This window comes from Bison bison, unplaced genomic scaffold (genome assembly GCF_000754665.1).
Source record: "Bison bison bison isolate TAMUID 2011002044 unplaced genomic scaffold, Bison_UMD1.0 scf7180017864321, whole genome shotgun sequence".
NCBI classification, from domain to species: domain Eukaryota; kingdom Metazoa; phylum Chordata; class Mammalia; order Artiodactyla; family Bovidae; genus Bison; species Bison bison.
Window position 1 is genome coordinate 1,097,610 of NW_011494893.1, and position 26,152 is coordinate 1,123,761.

A 26,152-nucleotide genomic window follows, 5' to 3' on the forward strand; every position below is an offset into this window, starting at 1 on the left:
TGAGTTACTTGTATATTTTGGAGATTAATCCCTTGTCTATTGCATCATTTCTAAATATTTCCTCCCATTCTGCACATTGTCTTTTCATTTTGTTTATGGCTTCCTTTGCTGCGCAAAAGGTTTTAAGTTTAATTATGTTTTATTTGGTATCACCACGCCAGTCAGAATGGCCATCACCAAAAAGTCTACAAACAATAAATGCTGCAAGGGGTATGATGGAAAGGGACCCTCCCACACTGGTGGTGGGAGTGTGAGCTGGTGCAGTCACTGTGGAGAGCAGCGTGGAGGTTCCGGAAAACAGCAGCCCCGGCCTTTTTGTCACCAGGGACCTGTTTCATGGAATACAGGTTTTCCATGGACTGGGGGTGGGAGAGATGGTTTCAGGACGACTCAAGTGCCTGACACTTATTGTGACTTTATTTCTATTATTACATCAGCTCCACCTCAGATCATCAGGCATTATTAGATCCCTGAGGCTAGAGACCCCTGCATTAAAAAACTAACAGAACCAGCATATTACTTAGCAATCCTACTCTTAGACATACACCTGGAGGAAAAACAAAACTGGAGAAGACACATGCACCCCAGTGTTCACTGCAGTACTATATGCAACAGCCAAGGCACGGGAGGAACATAAATGTTCATCAACGGAAGAATGGATACAGACGATGTGGTAGACACACAACGGAATATTTACTCAGCTGTAAGAAAGAACAAAACAATGCCACTTGCAGCAACATGGATGGGCCTAGAGACTGTCCTACCCAGTGAAGCCAGAGACAAGTGCCACGTGACACCACTTATTGCAGAGGCTTTAATGTTACAAATGAACGTATTTACGGAACAGAAAGAGACTCACAGACACAGAAAACAAACTATGGTCACCCGTGGAGAAAGGCTGGGGGAGGAGTAACTTATGAGTTTAGGAGTGTCACGTGCGCCCTACTGCACGAAGAGCGGGTAAACAGGAAGGCCCTGCTGCACTGCATGTGGAGCTCCGCTCGTTCTGTAGTCACTTATATGGGAAAAACGTCTGTGTGTGTGTGTGTGTGTGTGTGTATAAATACATATATATATTCAGTTCTATTATATACAAATCACTTAATTATATACCGGAAACTAACACACCATTACGAACCAACCATACCTTAATAAAAAATAAAGATTCCTTTTAAAAATAAACAGTTTTAAACAGTCGCTGACATCAGTGCAGACAAACGGTTCTCACTGGGAGGCGCACACGGAGGCCTGAGGGGGGTTTACATTTAAAACTGTAAATCTCCTTATTCCACAACTAAGAATGTTTTTCCCTACCCTAACCTAACCCCAAACAATTGAGTTTGCTTTTTGGCCAGTGGAAAAGTTGAGGGGAGAAGCACAGCAGACAAGACGCACTGATGGGTTTGCGCCTGGGAGGCCGGACGGTCAGTCCTCAGCACCCCAACCCGGGCATAGGCGGGGACGGCCGGGCGCCCCCTCTCCCGGCTGCTCGGGGCGCCCCGCAGCGCGGCGCTGAGCCTGCTCACTGGCTCTCCCTTCAGAGTCAGAGACGGCTGCCGGGCTCTGATGCTCCAGCAGTCCATCGTGGGAAGTTTTAACTGAAGCAATTATAAAATTAAATGCACTGCCACTAAGCATACCAGTGCAAACGCCACTCCAGCCTTTCCTCTGACTTGCTGGTTTAATTACGTGGCTACACAGTCACATAAAGACCCACTGACCGAGTTACAAGCATCACTAACTGCTGGGCACGGAACACCTACAGCGCTGGCTTCTCATTCGTTTTCAAGCTGAAAGCCTGAATGACAGTGAGATTTAATAAAACTTCTCAGAGCTAAACAGATGACGTTCACTTTGTAGGTGTACATGTTTTGTTAAAGATTTCTCATGCTTTAGTAAACCAGAAATAATGAAAGGAGTACACACTTTCTTATTTAAAGCCTAATATTTGGAAGAGGAGAGTTGGCACGTTGCTCACAGTCTCAAAGGCAACAAGCCAACGCAAACAAATGTGATTCTCTGAAAAAGAAAATACATGAAGATTCTAAGTATAAGCAGTGATTTCAAATGTACCTTAAGACACACTCTAGAAGCACAGAAACGTCTGGGTATTTGTTGAATGGAACGTAAAGACGGAATATTGAGTACACAGCTGATTCAAAGTGAGGAAGGGGAGACTCCACAGTGGAGGCTCCGGAGCAACAGCGACATGGGGAAGAGGCCCCGGCTCCCGCCCGGCCCCTCGTACTCCAGGGACACCTCCTGACTCCCAGGCTCAAGCACGCGCAGCGAGCGCTTCCGATGGGAATGGTAAACCTGGGACACGCTCAGCTCCATGCTGAATAAAACCGCTATCAAAGCTAGTAGGCAACCAAGGCTGGATTCCCATGTCTTCATCGACTGCTTCTGACACTCGCATCATTAAAAACAGATGTGAAGCGGCCCCAGTCTGCACAGCACATGTGTAGAACCCATGCACACACACACGCGCACGCACACACACACACGTGTCCCTGCCTGGAGCCAGGCGCTCTCCTCCCATCGGCACCTGTACTGACCTCTCCGGGGGCTCTCGTGGTTGAAGAGGATGCCGTTCACTGCGAACAGGTTGTATGCCTCCCGGAAGTTCACCACGATCCAGTAGGCGTAGAGCTTCGCTGCCCCTGTTGGGATAAATGTTTAAAAGCAAATCAAAGACAGCGTCTTACTGTAAACAGATTTTCACTCAAACAAGTAACAACTTGCAGAATTTACAGCTCACGATGTATCAAGATAGGGAAAAAATGAATCAAAAGCCAAGGACAAAATAAAGGTTCCTTTGCCAGTTAGTCATGAAACAAGGAAATACTTAAGTCTCTTCCCTCTGTAACGGCCACAGCCCATGCCTTCACAGCCTAACTCAGCTGTAGTGTGCGGGGCACAGCAAACCGACCTTTCCTAGGCCTCGTCCCCTGTTTCTTTAAGGGAGTAGTAAGTGAAAAACCTGAATCTTGATATTCTAGCTGCTTTAAATTTTATCACTAAAGTCTTCTGTGAATCTGTTTTAGGGTTTCCCTGCTGGCTCAGATGGCAAAGAATTTGCCTGCAATGCAGGAGATCGATTCGATCCCTGGGTTGGGAAGACCCCCCTGGAGAAGGGAATGGTAACCCATGCCAGTATTCTTGCCTGGAGAATCCCATGGACAGAGGAGCCTGGCAGGCTACAGTCCATGGGGTCACAAAGAGTCAGGCACGACTGAGTGACTAACACTTTCACTTAAGGGTTTGAGCTCAGGGAGAATTTAAACTGGGAAATGGAATAAATACCAGACATATCACTTCAGCTCGACCCACAACAGTCCAGTACAAGGAATCTTGGAGGAAGCAACTTCCCTCTCGCAGCGCTCTGTCTGGAGGGTGCGGTGAGTCAGCAATTTCACCCCAGGGGCAAGGGCAGCAGGACCCCCTGCCTGCGCACAGGCGTCTGGCCGGCAAGTCACGCACCTTGGTCCGTCTGCGTAGCCACCGCCCACCACGTGTCGCCAGCCCCCGAGCAGGACGGGGCCACACGTTCTCACCGTAAGGGGAGCGCGGGTAGAAAGGCGTGGTCTCCTTCTGAGGTATCTCCTGCACCTTCCCGTAGAGCTCGCTTGTCGAGGCTTGGTAGAACCGCACCGAGCTGATAAGGCCGCAGGTCTTCACCGCGTCCAGGAGCCGCAAGGTGCCCACGCCATCCACGTCGGCCGTGTACTCCGCCAGGTCGAACGAGATCTGGAGACAGCAGGTGCCGATGAGGCCACGTTAGTGCAGGCCAGCAGCAAAGACCCTCAGAGGTAATGGCCGCAACTGCTACTCGGAAGGGCTCTGTTTGTGGGAAAATATTATTTTCCAGCAGCAGAGTAAGAGTGTGGATGTCATCTGTTTCTAACATCAGGTGGATGAAAAAATACCTTAAGAAAGTGGTATCAATTCCCTGTGGTAACACAGGGAATGCCTGAACCACATACATCGCCTGCTAACTCCAGGCTGGAGGCCCTGGAGCTGGGCTTCTCAAAACGCAAGCCTCTGCTCCAGAGAATCATCGGGGTGCCTGGGTGTCCCCGAAAAATTCAGCTGGAACCAATCTCTGGGTGGGGGGTGGCTAGGAATCCACATTTTCAGTGAGCCCCGTTTAATTTTTATGCACAGGTTAAGTTCAGGAACGTGTGATTAGAACACAGTTGATTGTTAAAAGAACTGTTTTATCTTCTATTTTTAATTAAGCTACAAGCATGACTTTTTAGTACCTTATATTATATACATAATGATGCTGAAGCTGAAACTCCAGTACTTTGGCCACCTCATGCGAAGAGTTGACTCATTAGAAAAGACTCTGATGCTGGGAGGGATTGGGGGCAGGAGGAGAAGAGGACAACAGAGGATGAGATGGCTGGATGGCATCGCTGACTCGATGGACGTGAGTCTCAGTGAACTCCGGGAGTTGGTGATGGACAGGGAGGCCTAGCGTGCTGCGATTCATGGGGTCGCGAAGAGTCGGACACGACTGAGCGACTGATCTGATCTGATCCATAATCATATAGGCTTCCCAGGTGGCTTAGTGGTAAAGAACCTTCTTGCCAATGCAGGAGATGTGGGTTCAATCCTGGGTTGGGAAGATCCCCTGGAGAAGGAAATCCTCCAGTATTCTTGCCTGGAGGATCCCATGGACAGAGGAGCCTGGTGGGCTACAGTCCATGGGGTTGCAAAGTCGGTCATGATTTAACGACTAAAATCACACATATCTTTTAATTATAAGACACACTGAATACAGAAAGATGCTAATGCATGTTGAGTTGATGGGCTTTGAAGAAGAGGGTGTTAAGGAATCACTCAGTACTCTGCAGCTCTCACATGTTTTATTTAAAAATAAATGTGACCAATGTGCTTTTTACTTCAATTAACTGTAAATATAATAAATTAACCTAATATTAAAATCTCCTAAACCAATAAAAACCATTGTCTGAAAATCGCTGTCCTGGCGTACTCACAGGCACACACACCCAGGCAGGTGCGCACGCAGTCAGCCTCGCGCTGCACACAGTGTGCCCCGTCCTGGGGGCCTGCCCTGCCCTCCTCTCTGCCCACAAAGCCCAGAGGCCCGCACCTCCGTCCACCCAGCCTTCACTCACTGTCCAGCTTCTCCATTAAAACGAGGCTCCTGAGGGCAGAGTTTCCTTGTGTTGAGCGGGAGCCCTGGGCCTGAAACATGGCTTTTGCTAGTGTTTGGGGGATGAATGAAGACAGCATGTGAACCACTGAGATTTAAATGTGGAACACAGAAATATCAAAACTACAAAGACTAAGAGAAAACACAGGCTACCAGAAGACGGAAGAAGGTTGATAACCCAATCTTACTGAAATAGGTACAATTAACAAGAAACTCTGTCAATTTCAAAGCTTCGGCGTAACAGTTACAACAAGGGCCGCACAGTCCCGCTGCACAAAGATGCGGAGCTCAGAGCAGAGGGCCGTCTGAGGCTGCAGCCGGAGAGCAGGAGCAGGAGGAGCAGGTGCCGCCCCCGACACGCTCACCGCCAGGCCCATCAGGACAGTGGCAAGGCCACCAGGACCCAGGGCTTTAGCTTAAAGTCAAAGGAAAATAGGAAACGTAAGTTCAAATATAGAGCAGATTGCTCTGATCAACATTCAAAGATATAAACATGTATCCCAGAGTTATCCTCATTCAGAGAGGAGTGGAAATCTGAGCCTCCCACCCAGAGCGCTGTGGGGACCCAGATGAAGGAGCTGGAGGCCTGCCCTGCACCCCGCATGACCAAGCAACACGTGAGCGCGGATTCTGGAAGCGTGCTTACTGGACCAGCCCGGCTCTCGGCACGGGGCTCACGCCACACAGGCCCAGTCAGGTCGGCAGTCACGCCACCCTCACACCCCTCCCGGGCAGCATCTCCTCCTGGCGTCACCTCTGACCTCAGAGCCCTAGTCGCCCACTGTATAGTGGCCCAGAGCCCCCAGGCCAGGAGCCGTGTGTGTGTGCGTGCGTGCTTGTTTTTCCTGTTTTTGCACCAGTGGGAACCTGAACACAGAGGATGGCATGGAGTCTGAAGTACAGGCAGGTAACTTCTAAGTGACCTGAGCATACAGTTAATAAGGGAGTGGACTTTACGCGGGAAGCAAACTTGATTTCTGAAATCTCAAGGAAGGAGCCAGTGTTTCCTGAGTACAGATGTTGCCTCAGACCCTCAGAGGCTGCTGGTGCAGGAGAACTCCGTGTGGGAAGAGGCAGCCGGGCCCCGGGCGCCGCCTCTGCCTCCGGGAGACGTGGGACCACACAGGCAGCCGCCCGCTGCCGCGCCTCCTCAGAGCTGGAATCTGCAAGTGAGATTATTAACCAAGGAGAGCAACAATAAAACACCCGTCTCCACGGACACGGCGCTTGGCGGGCAGCGCTCAGTGGGCAGCCACCTCCCGCATCTGGGACGAGAGGAGATCAGAGAGGGCGGGGGGGCCGGCAGGGGGCTGGCCCAGGGGGCTGCAGCCTGGCAGAGGGGCTTCCTGGCCGATCTGGGGTGAGGGGCAGCACTGTTTATGGGGCGTCCACCCTGAGCAGCAGGGCACCCATCCTAAGTGCAGGACATGCAAAGGTGAAGGAGTCCCCCCGCCTGCCTCCAGGTACAGAACAGCGAGGAAAGTGGAGGGGCCCTCAAGGCTGAGGCTACTGGAACTGAGGGGGTGGGGTTGAGACGGCTGCAGGGTCTGGGGACCACGGCGGGTAGGGGCCCAGAAACTCAGAGGAGGGGAGAGGGCATGGACAGAGGAGAGAAGGCTCGGGGAGGAGACACCCATGCAGAGAGTGGAGACAGGGTGGGAGGCCCCCTGATGGGGGGTCACCCTGGCTGTGCTGGGAACCAGAAGGCTCCAGCTCAGACGGGAAAAGCCAAGGACAGAGGCGGGCCACACTGGGGGAGGCGGGGGTGCAGTCTTGCTCAGTGGGCACTGGGGAGCCAGTGATGGTGCCAGAATAGAGGAGGGGCGTTGTTTCAACCGGGCCTTTGCACTGTGGACTCACTCCCGGCCTTGGCTCTCTGTGCCCCTACACCAGAACCTCCTGACACTCACAAGCCCAGTTTTATATGATCTTTTCCTTATTTCACTATAATTATATTTATATTCAAAAACATTTACAATGATAACTTGAAACATCTAACAATCATAAGGTTATTAGTCCGTCAGCGTGTCGAATTCTACCCAGACTAAACAAAGGGGACTGCTGCTGCTGCTGCTAAGTCGCTTCAGTTGTGTTCGACTCGGTGCGACCCCATAGACGGCAGCTCACCAGGCTCACCAGGCTCCCCGTCCCTGGGATTCTCCAGGCAAGAACACCGGGTTGCCATTTCCTTCTTCAATGAGTGAAAGTGAAAAGTGAAAGTGAAGTCGCTCAGTCATGTCTGACTCTGTGCGACCCCATGGACTGCAGCCCACCAGGCTCCTCCATCCACGGGATTTTCCAGGTAAGAGTACTGGAGTGGGGTGCCATCTCTGTGCAACTCTACACACCCAACGCAGTTTCCATTGGAAGTGCAAATCGCTCAGTCGTGTCTGTCTCTTTGCGACCCCATGGACTACACATCCCTGGAATTCTCCAGGCGAGAACACTGGAGTGGGGAGCCTTTCCCTTTAGGTTTTTTAAAAAATACTCCAAGTGGACTAAAGATTCCCAGAGGGAATCAGAACATTCATGGTGTCTGGACAAGATAACCGCCCCAGGCACCGTGCTCCTGACAACTCCAACCTCACGAGAGCCGTCTGTCCACTGCCCGCGTAGGGGCCGCCGCCTCCCACCCATCTGATCAGCATGCAGCAGGACACGAAACCGTTTGTGGAACAGACAAAGGACAAGTTTCGATTTCTCTCCGATTCCACTTTTCATCCATAAAGACGAACAGAAACGCTGACTAATCAGAACCTCGGCCCAGTCTCTCAGAACCCACACCCGCTCCATGAACAAGCTCCCCCCACCCACGTCGGGGCCTGACGCACACAACCACACGGCACATCGCTGCATCTTTGATTATTCTACGGTCTGAATCACGGCAGACTCCTGACCTCGGTAACTAGTCCCAAAACCACATAGGTGTATGAAGGCATTAATGTGACACTGTTTTTGGACAGATAATAAAAAAGTGAATGACCAATCTAGCTCTGAGCCCTAGCTGATAAAGTTCACAACTTCAGTCTTCCGCATGGCTCTGACCACACACACACAGAGGCTCTAACTGCCCTGAAGCCTGGGGCCAGGAGGCCTGGGAGTGACTGGAGGGATTATCTGCATCAGGGGGACTCAGCCAAGAGCCTTAAACACTTAAGCAAGGGATTAAACTGTCTGTTGAAGACAGTCCAGAGGTGACCACAGGATTTGACTCTTGTCACCCGTCACCGCGCAGGCAGTGGGGACTCGGGGAGCCCTCGGGACAGACCGAGTCTGAGCAGTGGCTCGGTAATGCACAGGATGACCAAAACGGTGTCCAATCTTAGCATAAAGCATCCCTTTCTCTTCCAACCACTGTCATGGCAGCTGGAGTGGCCACTACTACACACTGGAGTAGGAATTCGGCATTTCCCTTTGCATCTAAACAGCTAACTGTTCTTTAGCCCACAGACCATCAGGACAGCAACCAGAAAACGAGAACTGCTGGGAACGCCAGGTGGCCCCGAGAAGCCACAAAGTGCACAGCTGCAGGGACGCGGGTGCCGTTTGTGAGGGAAGAGAGTTTCATTAAGACGAAGAGGAGCCAGAGCTCCTGGCAGGAAGTTAACAGCTCAGGGGGATTTAGCCTCAAGGCAAGTGGTGTGTCCGAGTGTCCCGGCTCAAGACAGACCACAGCAGCAGCGCGGCGTGTGGGCACAAATGGTTTTCTGTCCTTTTTGCCTCCATTTCTCTTGAGGTGCTTTTTCTTCCAAAAATAGCACATAAGCATATAATGTACCAATTTTAGAAGAAATAATATACTAAGCCATTGCGGGAAATGGACAAAACACGTCAGGACACTGAAAACTGGACCGAGGAGGCCGTGCATTTAGATGAGAGAAAGAGAGGTGACGGCAGCCACACCCTCAGACCCCGTGTCCCCCACGGAGCTCAGACTGAGAATCAGAAAGGAGCAGTCTCACTGTGAAGAGCAGACACGCAGAACAGAAGGCAGTGCCCCCGCCTGTGCGTGGGGAGGCCTCCGGTCACCACCCTCCAGGAGCGCCTTCTGCAGGCACAGAGTCCGAGAGTCCAGAGGACTCAGAGCAGCCGTTACGCGGGCAGAGGGCTCGAGAGGTGAGATTTCTTTCCATTGTGAGCTCTGAGACAGGAAGTGGGTGCAGTGACTCAGGCGCTGCTAAATAATAGAGGATATGAATAGAAAGATGATAAACCTGCTCATTAGGATCGAGAAGACCTGAACGGGGCACACCCTTCACTGAAGTCTGATTAGGCACTAAATTAACAAAACAGAAGTCCGTCTTCAGCTGAGCGGTGTTTTGAAAAACAATCTGCTTAATATGCTCCCTCTGGAGCAACCCACGCTCTTGAGAAGCAGGCTGTGCATAAAAGAAACCACGGTCTTAGGGGTAGGCACATGCCTCCATCTGCTCTCCGTCATGCCCAGTGCAGGGTGATATTCCGTGAGGACACGAATAAAAAGGAGCCAAGTATTCCAATACCTCCAAACACGGCAGATCTCCTCAGAAAGGAGAGGGACATTGAAATCGCTCCTTCCTCTCAGAACGCCTTTCTCTAAACCCCAGTGTCCGTTCTAGACCGGAGTCACTCCCACAGGAGCAAAATGATGTGAAAACCTGGGGCAGCCCTAAGGCTGAGGCAGCTCAGCGACTGCAGGCTCTAGGGGAAAGCATCATTACCAACAGCGTTGCTGCTATTAACGCTTTGAGTATGTGTTTAGTGCTATTAAATGGCGTTTTAAAAGTGGTATTTTCTATAACAAAAAAGTGCAGAAGCAGGTATTAGCCATACGCTTTCAAAATGTGAAAAAAAATTCTGTGTTTTCATGGGGTTTTTTCCACATTGAAACTGCTGTGTGGTACAAAATTTAGATTTTACAGGAAAACGGAGGTCACGCTGGACAGGATATATGTCTTACTCTCTTTTGAACACCATCCAGTGGGATGCTTGCCCACATGTGTCTCCCTGGGGTCTGTGAGCTGATGTGACTGAGCAGAGACAGGAGGCCGGGTGGGGGGACAGATGGCCACACAGACTGCACGTCAGGCCAACAGACACGAGACCAAGAGGAAACTGAGTTCAGAGCAAACGGGGAAATAACAGCATCCAAGTCAGAGCTGAGCAGGGAAAGAAAGCACTAGAATGAGTGTGTGAGTTCTCAGAAGAAGGAAACGCAGCTTGCTGTGACAGCAGCTTCCTTGGGTGAGGCAGAGATGCCTCTGGGTGTGTGACGGGTGGTGACAAGTGAGGAGAAGGTGCCGCAGGAGGTGCTGACGACGACTGGTCAAAACTCTCGGCTTTCCTCCTCGTTTTGTCAACAACCTAAGCCTCAGTCCCTTTCTCCCACATACAGTCCTTTCCAGGCTTATTCCTCTGTATATCTGAGGACACCACACACGTGTCCAGCAACCATCCTCTTGACTGACATGATGGTCAGTGGAAGCAAGGGAAACAAAGGCTCCACGTTCTATTCCAAGCAGCCAGTGAGTAACGTGGCCAGAGGTGCAGCAGGAAAGAGGGCTGGCCTTGAAGGAGAAGGGCGTCCAGGCAGCCTGGGCACCCCACCCTGCACAACGCAGCTGCTCCTCGTGACCCCTATGTCCATGCTGAGTCTACCCCCGAACACCCGGGTCTCTCATCATGACCTTTGCACGGACTCAATGTTCCAAACACATCTCCCAGCCTCTGGTCCTGGCCTTTCTACACTCCATCTTCCACGCTACCAGAATGATCTTCCCAAAATGTAAAATCTAATCAGGCCACATTCTTCTTGAAGTAGAATGGCTCCTCACAGCGTTCAGATGAAGTTCAAACACCTTAGTTTAAATAATTCAAAAACAATTATTTACTCATGCTAAACAGAGAACCAACAAGATCTACAATTCAAGAGAGAATTTACACAAGAGGAAATGAAAATAATAGCACATTCTGAAAATGACCTTAAATATTTCCCCTTAATATCTCTTTAATGTTGACTTCATATATATCCCAAAGAGACCAAAAAATTAATAACATCAGCTAAAAAGAGGAAAAAAATTTTGAAAACAGGCAAAATGAAACAATAACAGAGTGAAAAAGACTGAAAATACTGGAAATAAGCAGTCAGTGAAATCCAAACTGTGGCGACTGAAGACAGGCAAAGTTTTTAGAAAAGACGCCGAGAAACACCACAGCAAAAGTACACACGAAAGAACGGCCACATTTTGTGAGACTTGGGTTTCTTCAATCTTCAACAGCTAGCACAGAGCCAGGAATGTCGCCCAAAACACACAGATGCAGTGAAGGGAGGGAGAGAGGTGGGGAAGGCTGATGGACCAGGGAACGAGAGCTGGATACAAGCCAGGTCCCCGGAGTCAGAGGCGGCCTGAGTTCGCCGCCCTGAGCCTGCCCTGGCAGGAGCAGGGGGCTCAGCAAGTGCACGCGGCCCAGGGCGCACGCAGGGCTGTATTCCGAGCAGAACTGCTTTGTGTCTGGATGCAGAAAGCTTAGGCATATTTATGATGCCTTGAAAAGTGGATGACCTAGAAAACTAGTGACTGCCAGTAATTTCAAGTTTCAGCATTTCTGTTATTCAAAAGAACATCACTTTCCTCTAAGATTTATTACAGTAAGACAAGGTCTTAAATCATAGGTAATCTGCAAATGATGTTCTTTGTGTTCTTAAAAACGTCTGAGAAAATGACCTTCCCTGGGAGTTCTCTGAGTAAGATGAGATGTTGGTACCTGCTCTGCCTCCCTGAAATATTACAGGTGCCCTGGAGATTAACTGCCTGGGCAGTGCCAGTGCGGTCTGGGCAGGTCCAGCCTGAGCAGGGGCACCTCCTTCGATGCCAGACACTGCAGCCTGGGCGCTGCTAAGCTCGCCACCCTCAGCGACCCTGGCGTTCATCTGCAGGCAGTGCCAACAGTCTCCCCTATGAAGCCAGGCTTTCACTGCCGTAAAGAGAGCAGAGTACACACTACTAACTAAGCAGCAAAGCCAGGTGAATTAAGTTCATAAGGATGCAGTGCAGCATGGCCACAATGGTTTAACATCAGCTTATCTTCAAACTTCTACACAAAGGTTTAGAATTCACAGAAAGACAACGGCAATACGAAGATGCCCCGAGGGCGAAGGACAGGCCTCCCGAGACCCTGCGAAGCACCAGGGTTCTGACCCCAACAGGAAACTTGAGTCTGGCCTGAGTTTTACTTGTCACTCCCCTCACTGCTGTTAATTTAATGACCCGGGCAGCTGTCAGGGAGACTTGGTAAGAGCAATTCATCTTCCAGGGTCGTCTCCAAACCACGCTGCCAAAGTGCCAGGTTCAGACCACACAGGGTTTGAGAGTGAGGGTCGGGGTGGGGACAGAAGGAGGGAACAAGTGAAGAAGTCCTGGGCCCCGATTCACGGAGGCGATGCTGAGCCTCTTCTGTGACAGCACAGGAAACCAAGGGCTGAGCCTGAGACTGTGCTGCTGTCTGAACCAACACCGCCCTCCACGGAGAGGGACGCACGGCGCCCTGGCCGTCTGCTCACACAGCACAGGCCAGGCCGGGCCGGGCCAGCATCGTCACTGCGGCGTGGACGCGGAGACGCAAAGCAGGGACTCGGGAAACCGCCGGGGAGTCGGGTACAAAGATGTGCAAGGAGAGCCCATTCATTCCCCTTACTTGTGCCAGGAGGAAGGAGAGTAGAGAATGTGGGAAAGGAATGTTTAAAACCTGCTTTCATCTGGTTTTCATTCTTTTCTACATATTAATACATCCAGATAAAATACCCTCAAAACGTAAAATCCACTGGAAGTTGTGTCTCTCTGACGGGCAAGTTTCTCACATTTTATTTTACTTTCACTTTTTGCTTCAGATACACTGAGTCATGCTATTTGCAAAACTAGCATCCGATCCACTTTAAGTCCTCTTACTGTTTATTCAGTTAAGTATTACAGAGCAACTCTTGAGGCCCTGTCCAGACTCAAACGAAACATACAAAGGTCTCTGCCCTTGCGGGGCTCACTCTCCGGTGACAGGAGAAGAGGAGAGACAATATGAAGAAGAAGGCCCGCAGCAAGTCCCAGGAGGTGAGAGGTGTGCGGGGAAAGCAGGGCATGGTGACACGGATGCCGTGAGGCTCCCTGAGCAAAGGGGCGAGCGCAGGGACAGACGCGCGCAGCCCCCGCAGCTCAGCTGCGTGAGGCTCCGGGGCCGGCTGGGCGCTGGGCGCCTGCCCAGTGCTCTTCCAGTGCTCAGTCATCTGTGAGTCAGAAACTACTCTTGTATCTATTTTACATCTGGAAAAAATGAGGCTCAGGGCAATGAAGGAGCTTGCCTAGGTCACAGCCAGTAAGCAGCAGAGCTTGAATTAACACGAGGGGAAGAATAATAATAACGGGAAACAACCAAAGTGCCACCAACGCCCCGGGTGTGCCTTCACATGAGTGCTTCCTCAGCACAAGCCAGACACAGAGCCGGTGCCCCTGTTTCTCTCTGCAATTTAATACCAGGACGATGCTTCCCTTTTTCTAAAAACTGGCTGGCTGTGATTTAGAATCCGCTTGCCTATGGCGGTACATACTTAGGCCATTTCCCCCATTCGGAATGTATTTCCCCATAGGCGTAGGATTGCAAACAGTGGCCTAGTTTTCATACAAGCCTGTTTCATTCAGAATGCAGCTAAAAAACACATGGATTCAGTTTTTAAAAGGAGGGAATAATTCTGGTCTTCCCATGAGGTAAACGAGGCACTATGTTCCATAACTTGTAGCTTATAATTTTCACAAAGCATCTACCAAGCAAAGCAAACATCACTCTTCAGCAAACACGGAGGGCATGCTTCCAAGCCTGGGTACCGAGCAGAGTCTGGGGACAGAAAGATGAATGAGGCTCTGCCTCTGTTGTCCAGGAGCCCACGATATATCAGGACACACACACACACACACACACACACACACAGTGACATAGAAACACTGAAACCTCTTTAAAAACAATCAGAGCTTCGGCAAGCGATGACAACACTTGCAAGGGAGGGAGTGAATAAACAGGCCCGAGGAGCCAGGCTGCCGAGGATCCGTGGCACTGAGGTGAGCCAGGGCCGATGGCCGGCCCTCGCTGCCAGGCGGGGAGGACGTCCCCCTTGCTGGACAGACAAGGAAGGCGCAGGGGGAGCCCATGCGCTCAGAGACAAGGAGGACTTCCCCTGTGAAGAAGCAATCACCTTGAAATCACCCTATGTCATTTGCTGCTTAACTGCCTGCGGCCACAGCTTCCAGCTTCTTCCTCTTCTCCACTCTTGCACCGAACAACCAGCTGGGTCACACGGTGGTTGATGAACAGAAGCTGGTTCTGGCATAACTTGTGGGGGTGAATTCTTCAGGGTGCCTAGGCGGGGGCAGCAGTACCTCTGCCCAGCTCCCAGCAGGAGAAATCAGGCTCTGGGCTGACCACTCTGTGACAGGCTTCCTCCCCATGGAGTCTCACTGCTGGGGTCCCTGCTGGGGCCCAGCCTTGCAGACCAGCAAGAGGGGGCTACTCGCAGCTGCCCTTTCTGCCATTTCTCCAGTTCTCCTCGTCCCTGCTCCAAGAAACTGCCTCCATCAGCTGGGACTGGGCTCATATCAAAGTGAAAGAAAAGCTCAAAAAGAGAAGCTGACACAAGTTGAAAGTTCCCCTTCCCCTTGTGTAAGTCTGTCTGTGGTAGCGCCACAACCACTAAGGATGCCAGTTCTCTCCATGGCTCTGCTATCCACTTCATAAAGCTTCCAAGCCCTGGTCCAAAATGGCTGCCAAGATTCCTGCCACCACATCCACCCTCCCACCAAGAAGATTCTTCCCCTTCCCCTCTGTGTACACACACACACACACACACACACACACATATTTTATAGACTGTAGCAGATGTCATGTCTATTTGAAAGTAATTTCATAGAATGCAGTCACATGCCCAAACAAATTATAAAGGGAGTTGGGAATGTAATTATTATAGAAGACGATATACTCAGATAAAAACTCAGAACTGCACCCATGAGGAGAAAACGGAAGCTGAGGGACAAACCAAGCACTTCTGCCACACTAGCTAAGCAGACCTCCAGTCAAGGAGCAAGATGCCAGCCTTTCTGGAAGCTGCACCAATTCCCCAGTAATTCCTGCAATGTCCCCAACCCTGAGCTTGGGAAGAGGCACCCACAGCACCCCAGGAGGCTGGTGCTCATGCCTGATGACCCCTCCCCTCTTCCTGCCCGTCTGCTCTGATGGCTGGGGAGAGGCCACTACAGGGTGGAGGGGGGAAGTGCCCAGAGAGGACAGAGCTGGCCCAGAGGCTGCTCCTGAGCCCGAGGAAGGGCAGCGAGAGGCTGCCGACTCCTTGAGCACGTGAGGCGACGTCACCCTGGGGCCTCCATCTCAGGCTCAAGTCACAGGCCCCTCAGCACCCACCCACTGCGGTCTTCCTAGAAGAGGCTGACTCTCTGCTTCATTCCCAGGCGATGCACCTGGAGGGGAGGGCCCCCCTTTTGGCCTGCGGACCCCTGTGGGGTTTGTCCCCACTGGCCATTTGGTGGGCAGAGGCCCCCTGGGAGAGCAGAGACCCACGGTGCTGTGGGGCCTCTCCAACCAGCAGCGCTGGGGGGTTCACACCTCGCTCCATAAGGAGCATGCGGCACCCTGTGGGGGGCAGAGCATCCAAATCAGAGGGGGCAGGCCCCAAAGCAGCAGGCTCAGGAAGCTCTGAAGACACGTCACCTCCAAGCAGGACAAGAGCCATGTGAAATTACACAGAGAAATGGAGGACCCAGAAAGCGTGAGGAAAGTGAGAATACGGCTACTCAGCTGAGATGCCTAGTGGAGACATGCGACCTAATAAAACACTTAAGAAAACCAAAGTCTCGGTTTGAATTCCAAGTCAATAATCTCCCCAAACATACAGGAATAGCTGCGCACACCAGAGAAGCATAACGTGGCGGCCAGGGGCGCCCACAGCTGCGAGCTGACAGGGAGGAGCTGGAGCCGTCGCCGGGTCAGGGAGACCCTCTGAGCATCAGGCCCCCGGGTGCTGACCAGACCCCAGACCTGGGGGGTTCTCATTGCAAAAACAAGGAGAAAGTCGCCATGAGCCCCCAGCAGGAGAAGAGGAGGGCAGGGAAGGAGGAAACCCATGGGGAGCGGAGACGATCCTGAATGCTAAACACAGACGAGGGAGAGGACCGTGACCCCCGAGCTGGAACAAGATGCTACAGTAACCGTGAAGATAAGAGAAAACCGTTTTTCTGAATGAAAAGACTTGGAAAGCGTGCCAACGCATTCTTCTCAGGAAACATACTACCTGAGGATGTACTTCAGAGAAAATAATGGTGATGAATAATGCAAGCAGTGAGTGGCAAACTAGGAAGATAATAAGAATCTCAATCGGCCCAAACCCTGTCCAACAAGGCAGCTGTGGGATAAACTGCAATTGCTCAGAAAGACAGTAAAATAAAAAAGACATGATAAAAAAAGCTGACCCAGTATTTAAAATATAGATTATTTCTTTAAAAAACCCTAGGATTCAAGTAGGAAAGAGGACCTAAGCAAAAAGCATGCACAAGATTTCCTTTCATCCTTGGCAAAGATGCAGTAACATGCAGATGCTATTAAATTCTTGGAATTCATACTCTCAAATCTTCTCATGAGAAACAAGCAGCAAAGTATAGTTGGAACGCAGAGCTTCTAAACAGCTTGGGGTGGACTGTAACTTAAAGAAAATTAGATAAATAAGAGACGTCAGAAACAGAAGGAAAGAAATAGAGGAAAAAAGTGATAATTTTTTTAAAAAACATAAAATACAATGGCAGGGATTAGGACAAATTAGGACAAACAGATCAATAATTAAAATAGATGTGAATGCCTTGAACCTTCCAATCAAGACTCAAAGGTTCTTTAAAAGTATTTTAAAAAGCTTAATTAGAAGTTATTTTCAAGACATCTAAACCCGAAACATGAAAGAAAAAGATTGAAAAAAATGCTATAAACAAATGCTAATAAAGTAAAAGTGGTAATACTAACATCAAATAAAGAATAAATCCAGAAAATAGCAAAAAAAGATACTTTGTACAGTTTTTTTAAAGTAGGCTAGCAACACAAAGCAACATTCCAGCTTCTAAATGTATAAAGTGAAAATAGGAATGCAACAGAATTAGACAATACACTTGTACTGGGGGGTTTCTATATGTCTCAGAATTTGAAAGATAAAGTCCTGAGAAACACATCAATGAAGGGAATGAGGAGGGGGAGAGAGGGAGAGAAACGGGGGAGCTGGGGTGTGGGAAGCCAGGACATGGGGTGTCTCCGGGCAGACGGAGGGCACAGGCTCCCTGGCTGGAGTGGAGAGAGGCAAGGGCTTGGAAGGCTGCGGGGACCAGACCAAAGAGCGGGGGACAGGAGGGGCGGTGCGCAGAGCCCTCCGCTGGGTGCACCTGACTCCCTCGGTGCAGAGGGGACCTGGCGAAGGAGCGGGGGCGCCCGGGGGCTCCAGGGGCAGCAGAGGAAGGAGCACGGCCGGGCCCCACCCCTGCCGGCAGAGCCACCTCGCACGCTCCAGGCCTCCAGGAACCGCGGCCACAGGGCGCCAGCGGAGACGCCTGCCGAACTGGCAGCGCGAGGAGCACACGCGCGGCGCTGGACTTGCAGCCCGGCTGCACCAGCGCAAGGACACACGGTTCTAGCCACGGACACAACAGGTCAGGAGGGAACCCAGTGGCTCCTTCTGTGCCCACACACAGAAATGAAAGGCTGTCAGATACACATTAATAGCTTAATATTTTGGTATAGATATTTTATGAGGACAATTTATTTGCAAACATTTAAACCAGTTATGAATCCCTGTGCCTCTCTCTGAGGTCCTCCGGTCTAACCAGTGGTCCACCTGCCCCTCGTCTCTGCCCGGGCCCGGCTTCCTTCACTCAAGACCCCTCAGAGGCTCCCAGATGCTGATGCACTTCAGGCAGCTTTGCACAGCCTTCCGCCAGCGGGCTCCAACTTGACTTTTCCACCTGTTTCCCGCCGCAGCCCCGCGGATTCCCATGAGCGTCACCACAGGCCCCTTTCATCACCCACAAACCCCAAGACCACGGAGCCTTTTCCTCCCTTGAAGCAGTGTCTCCTCTCCCGTCCATATTCGCTGTCACTCCCACGTGTGAACCGCTGGATACAGAACTGCGGGGCACAGCCCCGCCCTGCCCCGCACGGTTGGCTACTGACACTCACAGAGCAGCAGGTAAGCTCCTGGTTCCAGTGGGACCACACGCACCTCCCTCTCACTGACTCAGCACCAAGGCCATGTCCATAGCACCTTTTATCCAGGGGGCTCCCGTGGGTCAGAGAGCCCAAGGACTCGCCCAAGATCGTAGCACTGATAAGCCGATGTGCCAGGATTCAAACCAATCATACACCCCCCACCACGTGCTTCTGTGGCGCTAGAAATCTAGGGCAGTGACAGAGGACAGGCTGAGCTGACGCTGACACACTCCTCTGGTCAGCAAGCGCCAGAAACAGAAACATCAACCAGTGTTTAAATTGACGCTTTTCTTGGGATTTTCCTGGTGGTTCAGTGGTTAAGAATCCGCTTGCCAATGCAGGGGACACAGGTTTGATCCCTGGTCCGGAAAATCCCACATGCCAAGGGGCATCTCAGCCTGTGCCCCACAGTGACTGAAGCCCGAGCCCTAGAGCCTGGGCTCTGCAACATCAGAAGCCACCGCTGTGAGAATCTATGAGAGAGAAGCTCCTGAAACTAGAGAAAGCCCGAGCGCAGCGACAGAGACCCAGCATAGTTGAAAATAAATAATTTTTTAATGTTAAAAAAAAAAAAAGATTTGAAGCTCCCAAAGCAGGGGGTGTGGGTTCAATCCCTGGTTGGGGAACTAAGATCCTTCATGATGTGCAGCAATGTGGTTTAAAAAAAAAAGATGAACATTTCTCTCATTTTCAGATCAGATCAGATCAGTCGCTCAGTCGTGTCCGACACTTTGTGACCCCATGAATCGCAGCACACCAGGCCTCCCTGTCCATCACCAACTCCCGGAGTTCACTGAGACTCACGTCCCTCGAGTCAGTGATGCCATCCAGCCATCTCATCCTCTGTCGTCCTTCCAAATGATAGAAGATATTATCCCAGGGAACTCTGACAGCCTTTGAGCCGCTGGACACTGAAGACTTGACGGAAGGACTCCCTCCTCTGGGGCTGGTCCAGTGCTGTCACTGACTGAGGCTTTCCCAACCATCACTGCCTCAAGGCTGACAGGAAAGCTCCAGACTCGTGCTCGGTGAGTCAGGAAGCAGGAAAAGACCCCCTGAGCCGGGCATCCACTGACATTTCTCACAGTCCTGCAGGGAGAGGGCGGGGCTGACGGAAATAAAGACTGTGGGTAGAAGAGCGAGGGACACAAAGACAGAGCCTGGCTTTCAGCAAGGTCTAAGTGGGTTTCTGGTATTTGGATTTAATGCTGCTCTTTAGACAATTATTTGAGCTGATGTTTGACATTAGCTGCTGAAAACTGTCTATAAAATACAGCAACTGGAATTAAACTAATAAAATCTTACCCAGTATCAATCCATAGATGTAATAACTAGATAAGAGTGGTTAGCAGTGAGCTAGCAGATACTTTATGAGTGGGGGCCTCTGAAGGACTTAAGAAGTACTTATGACCACTTATAAACAAAGCCCCGCTCTAAGTAGTCGGAACATTCCTGCTACAATCGTGTTTGCGCTATGAGTTTGCTTAGTGGAACCTTTTCTAGGCGACCGTTACGGTGAGTTTTAACAAGCCTGCGTCTGGAATTGCTCAAATCCTGACTCAATGGGGCCCGGATTAATAAGGTTTTAAATTACCTCAAAACACTGGGCCTTGTGCAATATGTGAGGGATCACTGGGGCTCAGGGCGCCCAGCGCGGGGCCCGACCTCGGACCAGAAGGCTCGGTCAGCAGTCCTGCGGGTTCCCTGACGCCAGCTCTGGAAAGGGAGAGGCCTCGAGCGGGCAGACAAGCGGCTCCCCTCTACGCAGCCGGGGTCTCGGCGTCTGAACTCAAGCGTCCCCGCTTTCCTTTCCGTCAGCTCGGGCCGTGAGAAACTGGTGATGCCGGGGGAAGCCTGGACCCCGCCTCGCAGGGCTCGCCTCACCTGTCGGGGTCACCGCCGCCTCTACCCGAGGCACCTCGTGCTCCCAAGGGTCCCTTTCATCCCTCCCCCACGGCAGACTCACACTCATCACCCCTGCCCTCCTTTCCAACGCGACCACCTGAGTCCAGAAGGCCGCCCGGCTGCACCAGAACAGCTCTGCCCGAAGGACCTGCCCCACTGCCCCACTGCCCCACGTCCCGCCCCTGCCCCTCAATGCCCCGCCCACTTCTCCACACCCCGCCCCCTGCCCCATCCACACCCCGCCCACTTCTCCACGCCCCGCCCCCTGCCCCATCCATGCCCCGCCCACTTCTCCACGCCCCGCCCCCTGCCCCCCACCCCAACGCCCTCCCACCCCCGTGACAGAAAAGCAGAAGTCATCCAATCGTTTGGATTCAGAGATAAAGGACAAGAAGTGGGTGCTGAATCATTGTTCACAGCCATGCATTTTAAACAACTCTAAATAGATTCTTAATTATCAATAACTAAACCTAAAAATGAATATTTTACATGTTGTTTTCATTGTCTTATGTATTTTCTGCATTAACTAAAAACACACTTTTCAACATCATTCTACCCTGTCTGCCCACCAGTAATTTTTCACCACCTTTTCCATTCTGTAACTAAAAAGCTAGCGAAGTACTTAACTTTTCCCCCAAATAAATCAATCATCACAAAATTACTTTACATCAATTTGACCTTTAAATTCATTTACATGTATCCAAAGTGCATAAAGTTTTCAATCACAGTGTTCAAAGCAGTGAGGGGCACAACTCCCAGGGTGCACTGCAGATATTTTGCCCTTGAGTGTAGAAATGGTTTGAGTAATACCCTGAGTGTAAGTTCTTCCTAAAAGGGGAACACTGATCTGCTGTGATATAATTTCCTGTCTTATAATTCTTCCTTGAGGTTGAGAAAAAGTGACAGAAAAGAGAGTTTTACACAGAGCAGTCTTTGTACTCTTTAAAACAGAATAGAAACTAACAAGAGGCTTAAAAAAAACCCAGATTGATCTGAGCAATTTGTGATTGGTGAGTCACTTATCCTTTGACAGCTTCAAGCAATGAAATTTGGGGCCTCAGGGCCCCTCAAATCATCCTTGAGGTAGAGTCCTTTTTATTTGTTTGTGGGGAATAAAAAGCTCACCTAAGGAAAACTGAGGTAAAAGCAAATGATGCCTTTATAATGCACCAGGAACTGCCCTCTAATTGGAAAAAAAAAAAAAATGACACAATTCGAAGCACATGAACCTCTGGGGAATGTTATCTTCCTGGTTACTTATAATGAAAAGTTCTGTGAGGAATGTGCCTCTCAGGTTAACAAATGTCCTCTTGCCACTCCCCTTCTCTCACTCACTTTCTCTTGAATGTGAGATTCAGGTTAACGAATGCCCTCTTGCCACTGCCCCTTCTCTCACTCACTTTCTCTTGAGTGTGAGACTATATAGCTCAGGGCTCTGTTTACTCACTATGTTCTCAAATTTACTAGGTTTTCCCAAAAAAGGGTCTAAACTTTTCATTTCTTGGTTTTTGGAGTTTAAAGCCATCTGCACCATTGAAAACATCCTCTAGCTTTTCAGAGTTAAGTTGATGACATTTTAGGAGAAAAATATGTTCCAATGACTGTAGGATTCTCAGGAAAGCAGTGAATCTGGCTATGCCAATGGGCATATTCTCATGTCTTGTGTATTTGGTTACACAAATCTTTTCTGGTCGTCCATAAATGAAACATCAGCACTTAAATGCAGAGCAGCATGTTTTACGACGACTGCGTGCTATGGCTTCATTTTATAATTAATTTCAGAATATTTTTAAAATTATAATTTCTACCCCGTTACTTCTGAAATACAAACTCCAACATTTGTAATTCTAATCTTGTTTACATCTAAAACTGCTGTGGAAATAAGAGGCACTAACTATGCGGGAAACCGTATCATCTTTTCTCATTGTTTGAAGAGAGTGTACACCAGTTTTTTATCACACAGAAACATTTTCCTGGCACTAAATCTCAGAAGAAAACTATTTTCAACATCATTTTTATTGAATACATTAGATTCTTCTTATTTCTCCTATTCATTCTTGATTTAAAAAATTAAAGTACAGCTTAATTTCTAACCATTTACATCCATACTTCTTGTTTATGACAGGGTCCCTCTTCAATGCCTATGGGGTCCATACGTCACAGGGTGGGCTTGAACTCGCCCAGGCCGCCTCTGCCAGCCCCCTCTGCCAGCCCCACACAGCTCTCCCGCTGCTGAGACAGCTCCCCTGCTCCCGACACAGCTCCCCTGCTCCCTCCCTGAGCTCAGTAGCTGACAGCTCACCCGAGCATGTGGATGTACGGCTCAGATGCTAGTATTCTACACTGCCGGGAAAAAACAGAAGCGCATCCTATAGATACCGGGATAGAACCTAACTTAGCTTACCATTTCCTCAAGCCACATCTATACGCCATTATCAGAAAAAAGGCCAAAATACATTCGATTTTGAATGAATCTTAGACCAAGGAGTACTTCCTGCTCTTCCCAGGAACCTGCCAAAAATACTCTTTTAAAAACTCCTTTGAAGTTGTTTAAACCAAAAATAACAATAGATTGTAAGATTTAAAAGATGCGTGAGAAGAAAATCTATGAAAATAACTGCAGCACAAAGACCAGGATGAGAAAACGGAAGTATACTGCTGTCAGCTCCTTGCGTTATATGGGAAGTGGTCTAATACCGTGTACAAGGACAGGTGGAGCTTCCAGGGGCTCAGTGGTAAAGAATCTGCCTGCCAAACAGGAGATGTAGTTTCAGTCCCTGGGTCTGGAAGTTCCCCTGGAGGAGGAAATGGCAACCCACTCCAGTGTTCTTGCCTGGGAAATCCCATGGACAGAAGAGCCGGGCGGGCTACAGTCCATGGGATGGATCTCAAGAGTTGGACACGACTTAGTCAACTAAACCACCACCCTCACCAAGTACAGGTAGAGAGAGATAAGACAAAAGCGCGTATGAAAAACGCACTAAAGCACTCACTAAGAATTTAAACAAAGACGTATAGACAAATACAATGAAGATTTGATTTTCTAAAACTTTAAAATACCCAACTCAACACAAAGAAAGAAAGATAAGGCCAAGAACACATGCAGCAAATAAACACAGAAGATTTAGACTCCAGCACTCACCCGTCACCACGAAGACGCACAGACAGCAAGCAGGCACGTGAAAAGATGCTGCACACGGTGTGTTATCACAGAGACGCAAATGGAACAAGCGGATACGCCTGCAGGTCTCTTAGAATGACCAAGTCTACACCGACACGGCCAAGTGCTGGCGGAGAGGGAAAGGACTGAGTTCCCTCCCACTGCTGGTGGGAGGAACACCAGAGAGAAAAGACAGGGCGCTCAACAGCAAGGCTTAGACTCTAGTACAAAAATCTTAATTTTTAACAATTTCTCAGTTCTACAGTTTAAGTTAGGTCGGTGGAATGTTTCCAATTTTCTAAAAATTTATTTTTAGAGAAGCAAGAGTTTTAGCTTAACTTCATAAAAATATTAAAATAACTACAGACAACATTTTGCAATGCCTTAATAATCATGAGAAAATACAACAATGAACTCAGATGTATATATTTTTTTAAAAAATCGAAATCATCAGAGAACCCTTTAATGGGAAACAATAAAAACTGAAACTCAATAGGGAGGAATCATTGACTATAAGTGAAGAAGAGTGGCTGGTTTAATAGCTGCAACAAATGCCTGAAGAGGATGCTTGCAAACCTAGGATAACAGAACTGCCTGAAAATGACACGTCTAACTCGCGTAGGAAGACATTTTGCTTAAATCACACGTAGATTCGTTTTCCTTAAATCAGAGATGGAATGTTACTGAAAAATGCAAAGCTTGAAACTGTGCCTCTCTGCTATGCATATCTGGAAAAATTAAACAAATGGAGAAGGTTTCGTGAAAGCCCCTCCTCCTCGTGCCCTGGGCTTCCTCCCGCAGCCGAGCCGCGCGCCCGCCTTTAATCGGGTGCAGAGCAGGAACCCACATCCTGCTGGCGCGCTCTGATCAGGAGGATCACATTCTACAGCCTGGCAGGCTTCTGCTTCTGGCGATTTTACTTGATGAATCTTTTGCTTTTAAGTATTTGGAAAGGGCCATCACCGAAGCGGTGGCCCCCTTGTTCTTGTCCAGTCTATTTATAACCAGACACTCCAAGGACCCAAATGCTGACCCTCTTCAACTCAAGACCCAAAATATAGGGGAAAGAATGGACACACTGCCTCATCTTAAATACCAGTCATGAACAAAGTCGAGATGCTGGCTACAGAGGTCTTAGGACCATTAAAATACTAAGTTAGCTGACAAAGACCACGGTGCCTTCTCCTTAACAACCAAGAGAGAGAAAGGCTGAGCGCAAAACTCAAGGATTCAGTGTCTAGAAACAGTACATACAGACTTAAAGATATAAACAGAGAAAAAGAGCCAAAAATATAACGAGCAATATATCGACGTCACCAGATCTCATCTCCACTCTGACTCCTAAGCCCTGGTCCCGGCTGTGAGACGGCACGCACACCAGCATCTTGGGGTGGCAGAACCTAGCTGTCACCCCCACTGGGACCACGTTCCAAACAGGCTCCCGCCCCACACGTGCATGGCAACAGCTCCCACCGTGGCACCACACACAGCCCACATGGTGAGAGGCACAGAGCCCCCCGCCGGGAGGGTGGCAAGCAGCCAGGCTTCCTCAGCTGTACTGCCTTGACTCCCAGGCTGTGAAATGGTAGAGTCGCACTAACACACAGCCAGTCTCTCAACATCTTCACAATGCTAACGTGGCGGCCCTGGACATCAGGTGACCTTGCTATAGTCCTAGGAAGCCAAAGGGTGACGAGAGCTGGGCTTGAGGATGAGGGAATGCTTTCCACTGTAACCTGAATTTCTTCTCTGTTTTGGGACTGACAGGCTCCCTACCCCAAGCAAGGCAGCAGAGTACAGAAAAGTGCAGACATGTGAGTTATACCAAAACCAGGAAGGGGCAGCGCCAAATGGACAGAAAACACAGTCTAAAGGGCCTTCCTAGGTGGCGTGAGTGGTAAAGAACCTGCCGGCAGAAGCAGGAGACATAAAAGACGCGGGTTCCATCCTTGGGTCGGGAAGGTCCCCTGGAGGAGGGCATGGCAGCCCACTCCAGTGTTCTTGCCTGGAGAGTCCCATGGACAGAGGAGCCTGGCGGGCTGCAGTCCATGGGGTCGCTAAGAGTCGGACACAACTCAAGTGACTGAGCACGCACAGGGTCTAAAGAAACCAGAGTGGAGCAAAAAATATTTTTAATTTCACAGGGGCACTGAAGAAGAGCAGAGCAAAGAGATGGGCCAGAGTAAGGAGGCAGAGCTTCGCGGTGTGAAGGCTGAGTGAGCACACGCTCCACTCGTGCACAGGAGAGAGGCTCCTGGCCCCCGGGCGGCAACAACGTGTGTTCTGAAAACCAGCGGGTGGTTCGGCAGCTGCTTCCTGGTTTCTCTTTACGACTGTGAGATCCATGAGGTAAAGAGAACATGGTGATGCTACACATGATTCAAAATATCACAGAGATTCCATCATTCTTAAAATTCAAACTTTAAAAGGAGGGAAGAAATCACAAGTGAAATGGCCTGTTAAGTCTGCTGGTAATTATGCAGATTACAAAAATGAAAATCACCACATTTAACACAGGACGGCCCTGAGCCTCTGAGAACACAATGTGTGTCTTATGTATACACCACAGGTGCACAAGGCACTCAGGCTGAAACGTGTGTTTCTGAACTTCACTGTACGTTTAACTATACAGGAGA

The 26,152-nt window shown here is 49.8% G+C and overlaps 1 protein-coding gene across 1 annotated transcript in view; it reads right to left on the reverse strand.

Moving 5' to 3' along the window:
• GMDS (GDP-mannose 4,6-dehydratase) overlaps positions 1 to 26,152 on the reverse strand; it is a 353,504-nt gene that overhangs the window by 244,970 nt on the left and 82,382 nt on the right. The window contains exons 6-7 of the mRNA XM_010853014.1: positions 3,558 to 3,750; positions 2,559 to 2,663 (exon numbers count right to left, since the gene is read on the reverse strand). Of these exons, the coding sequence (XP_010851316.1) occupies positions 2,559 to 2,663; positions 3,558 to 3,750 (298 nt within the window). The remainder of the gene's footprint in view (positions 1 to 2,558; positions 2,664 to 3,557; positions 3,751 to 26,152) is intronic.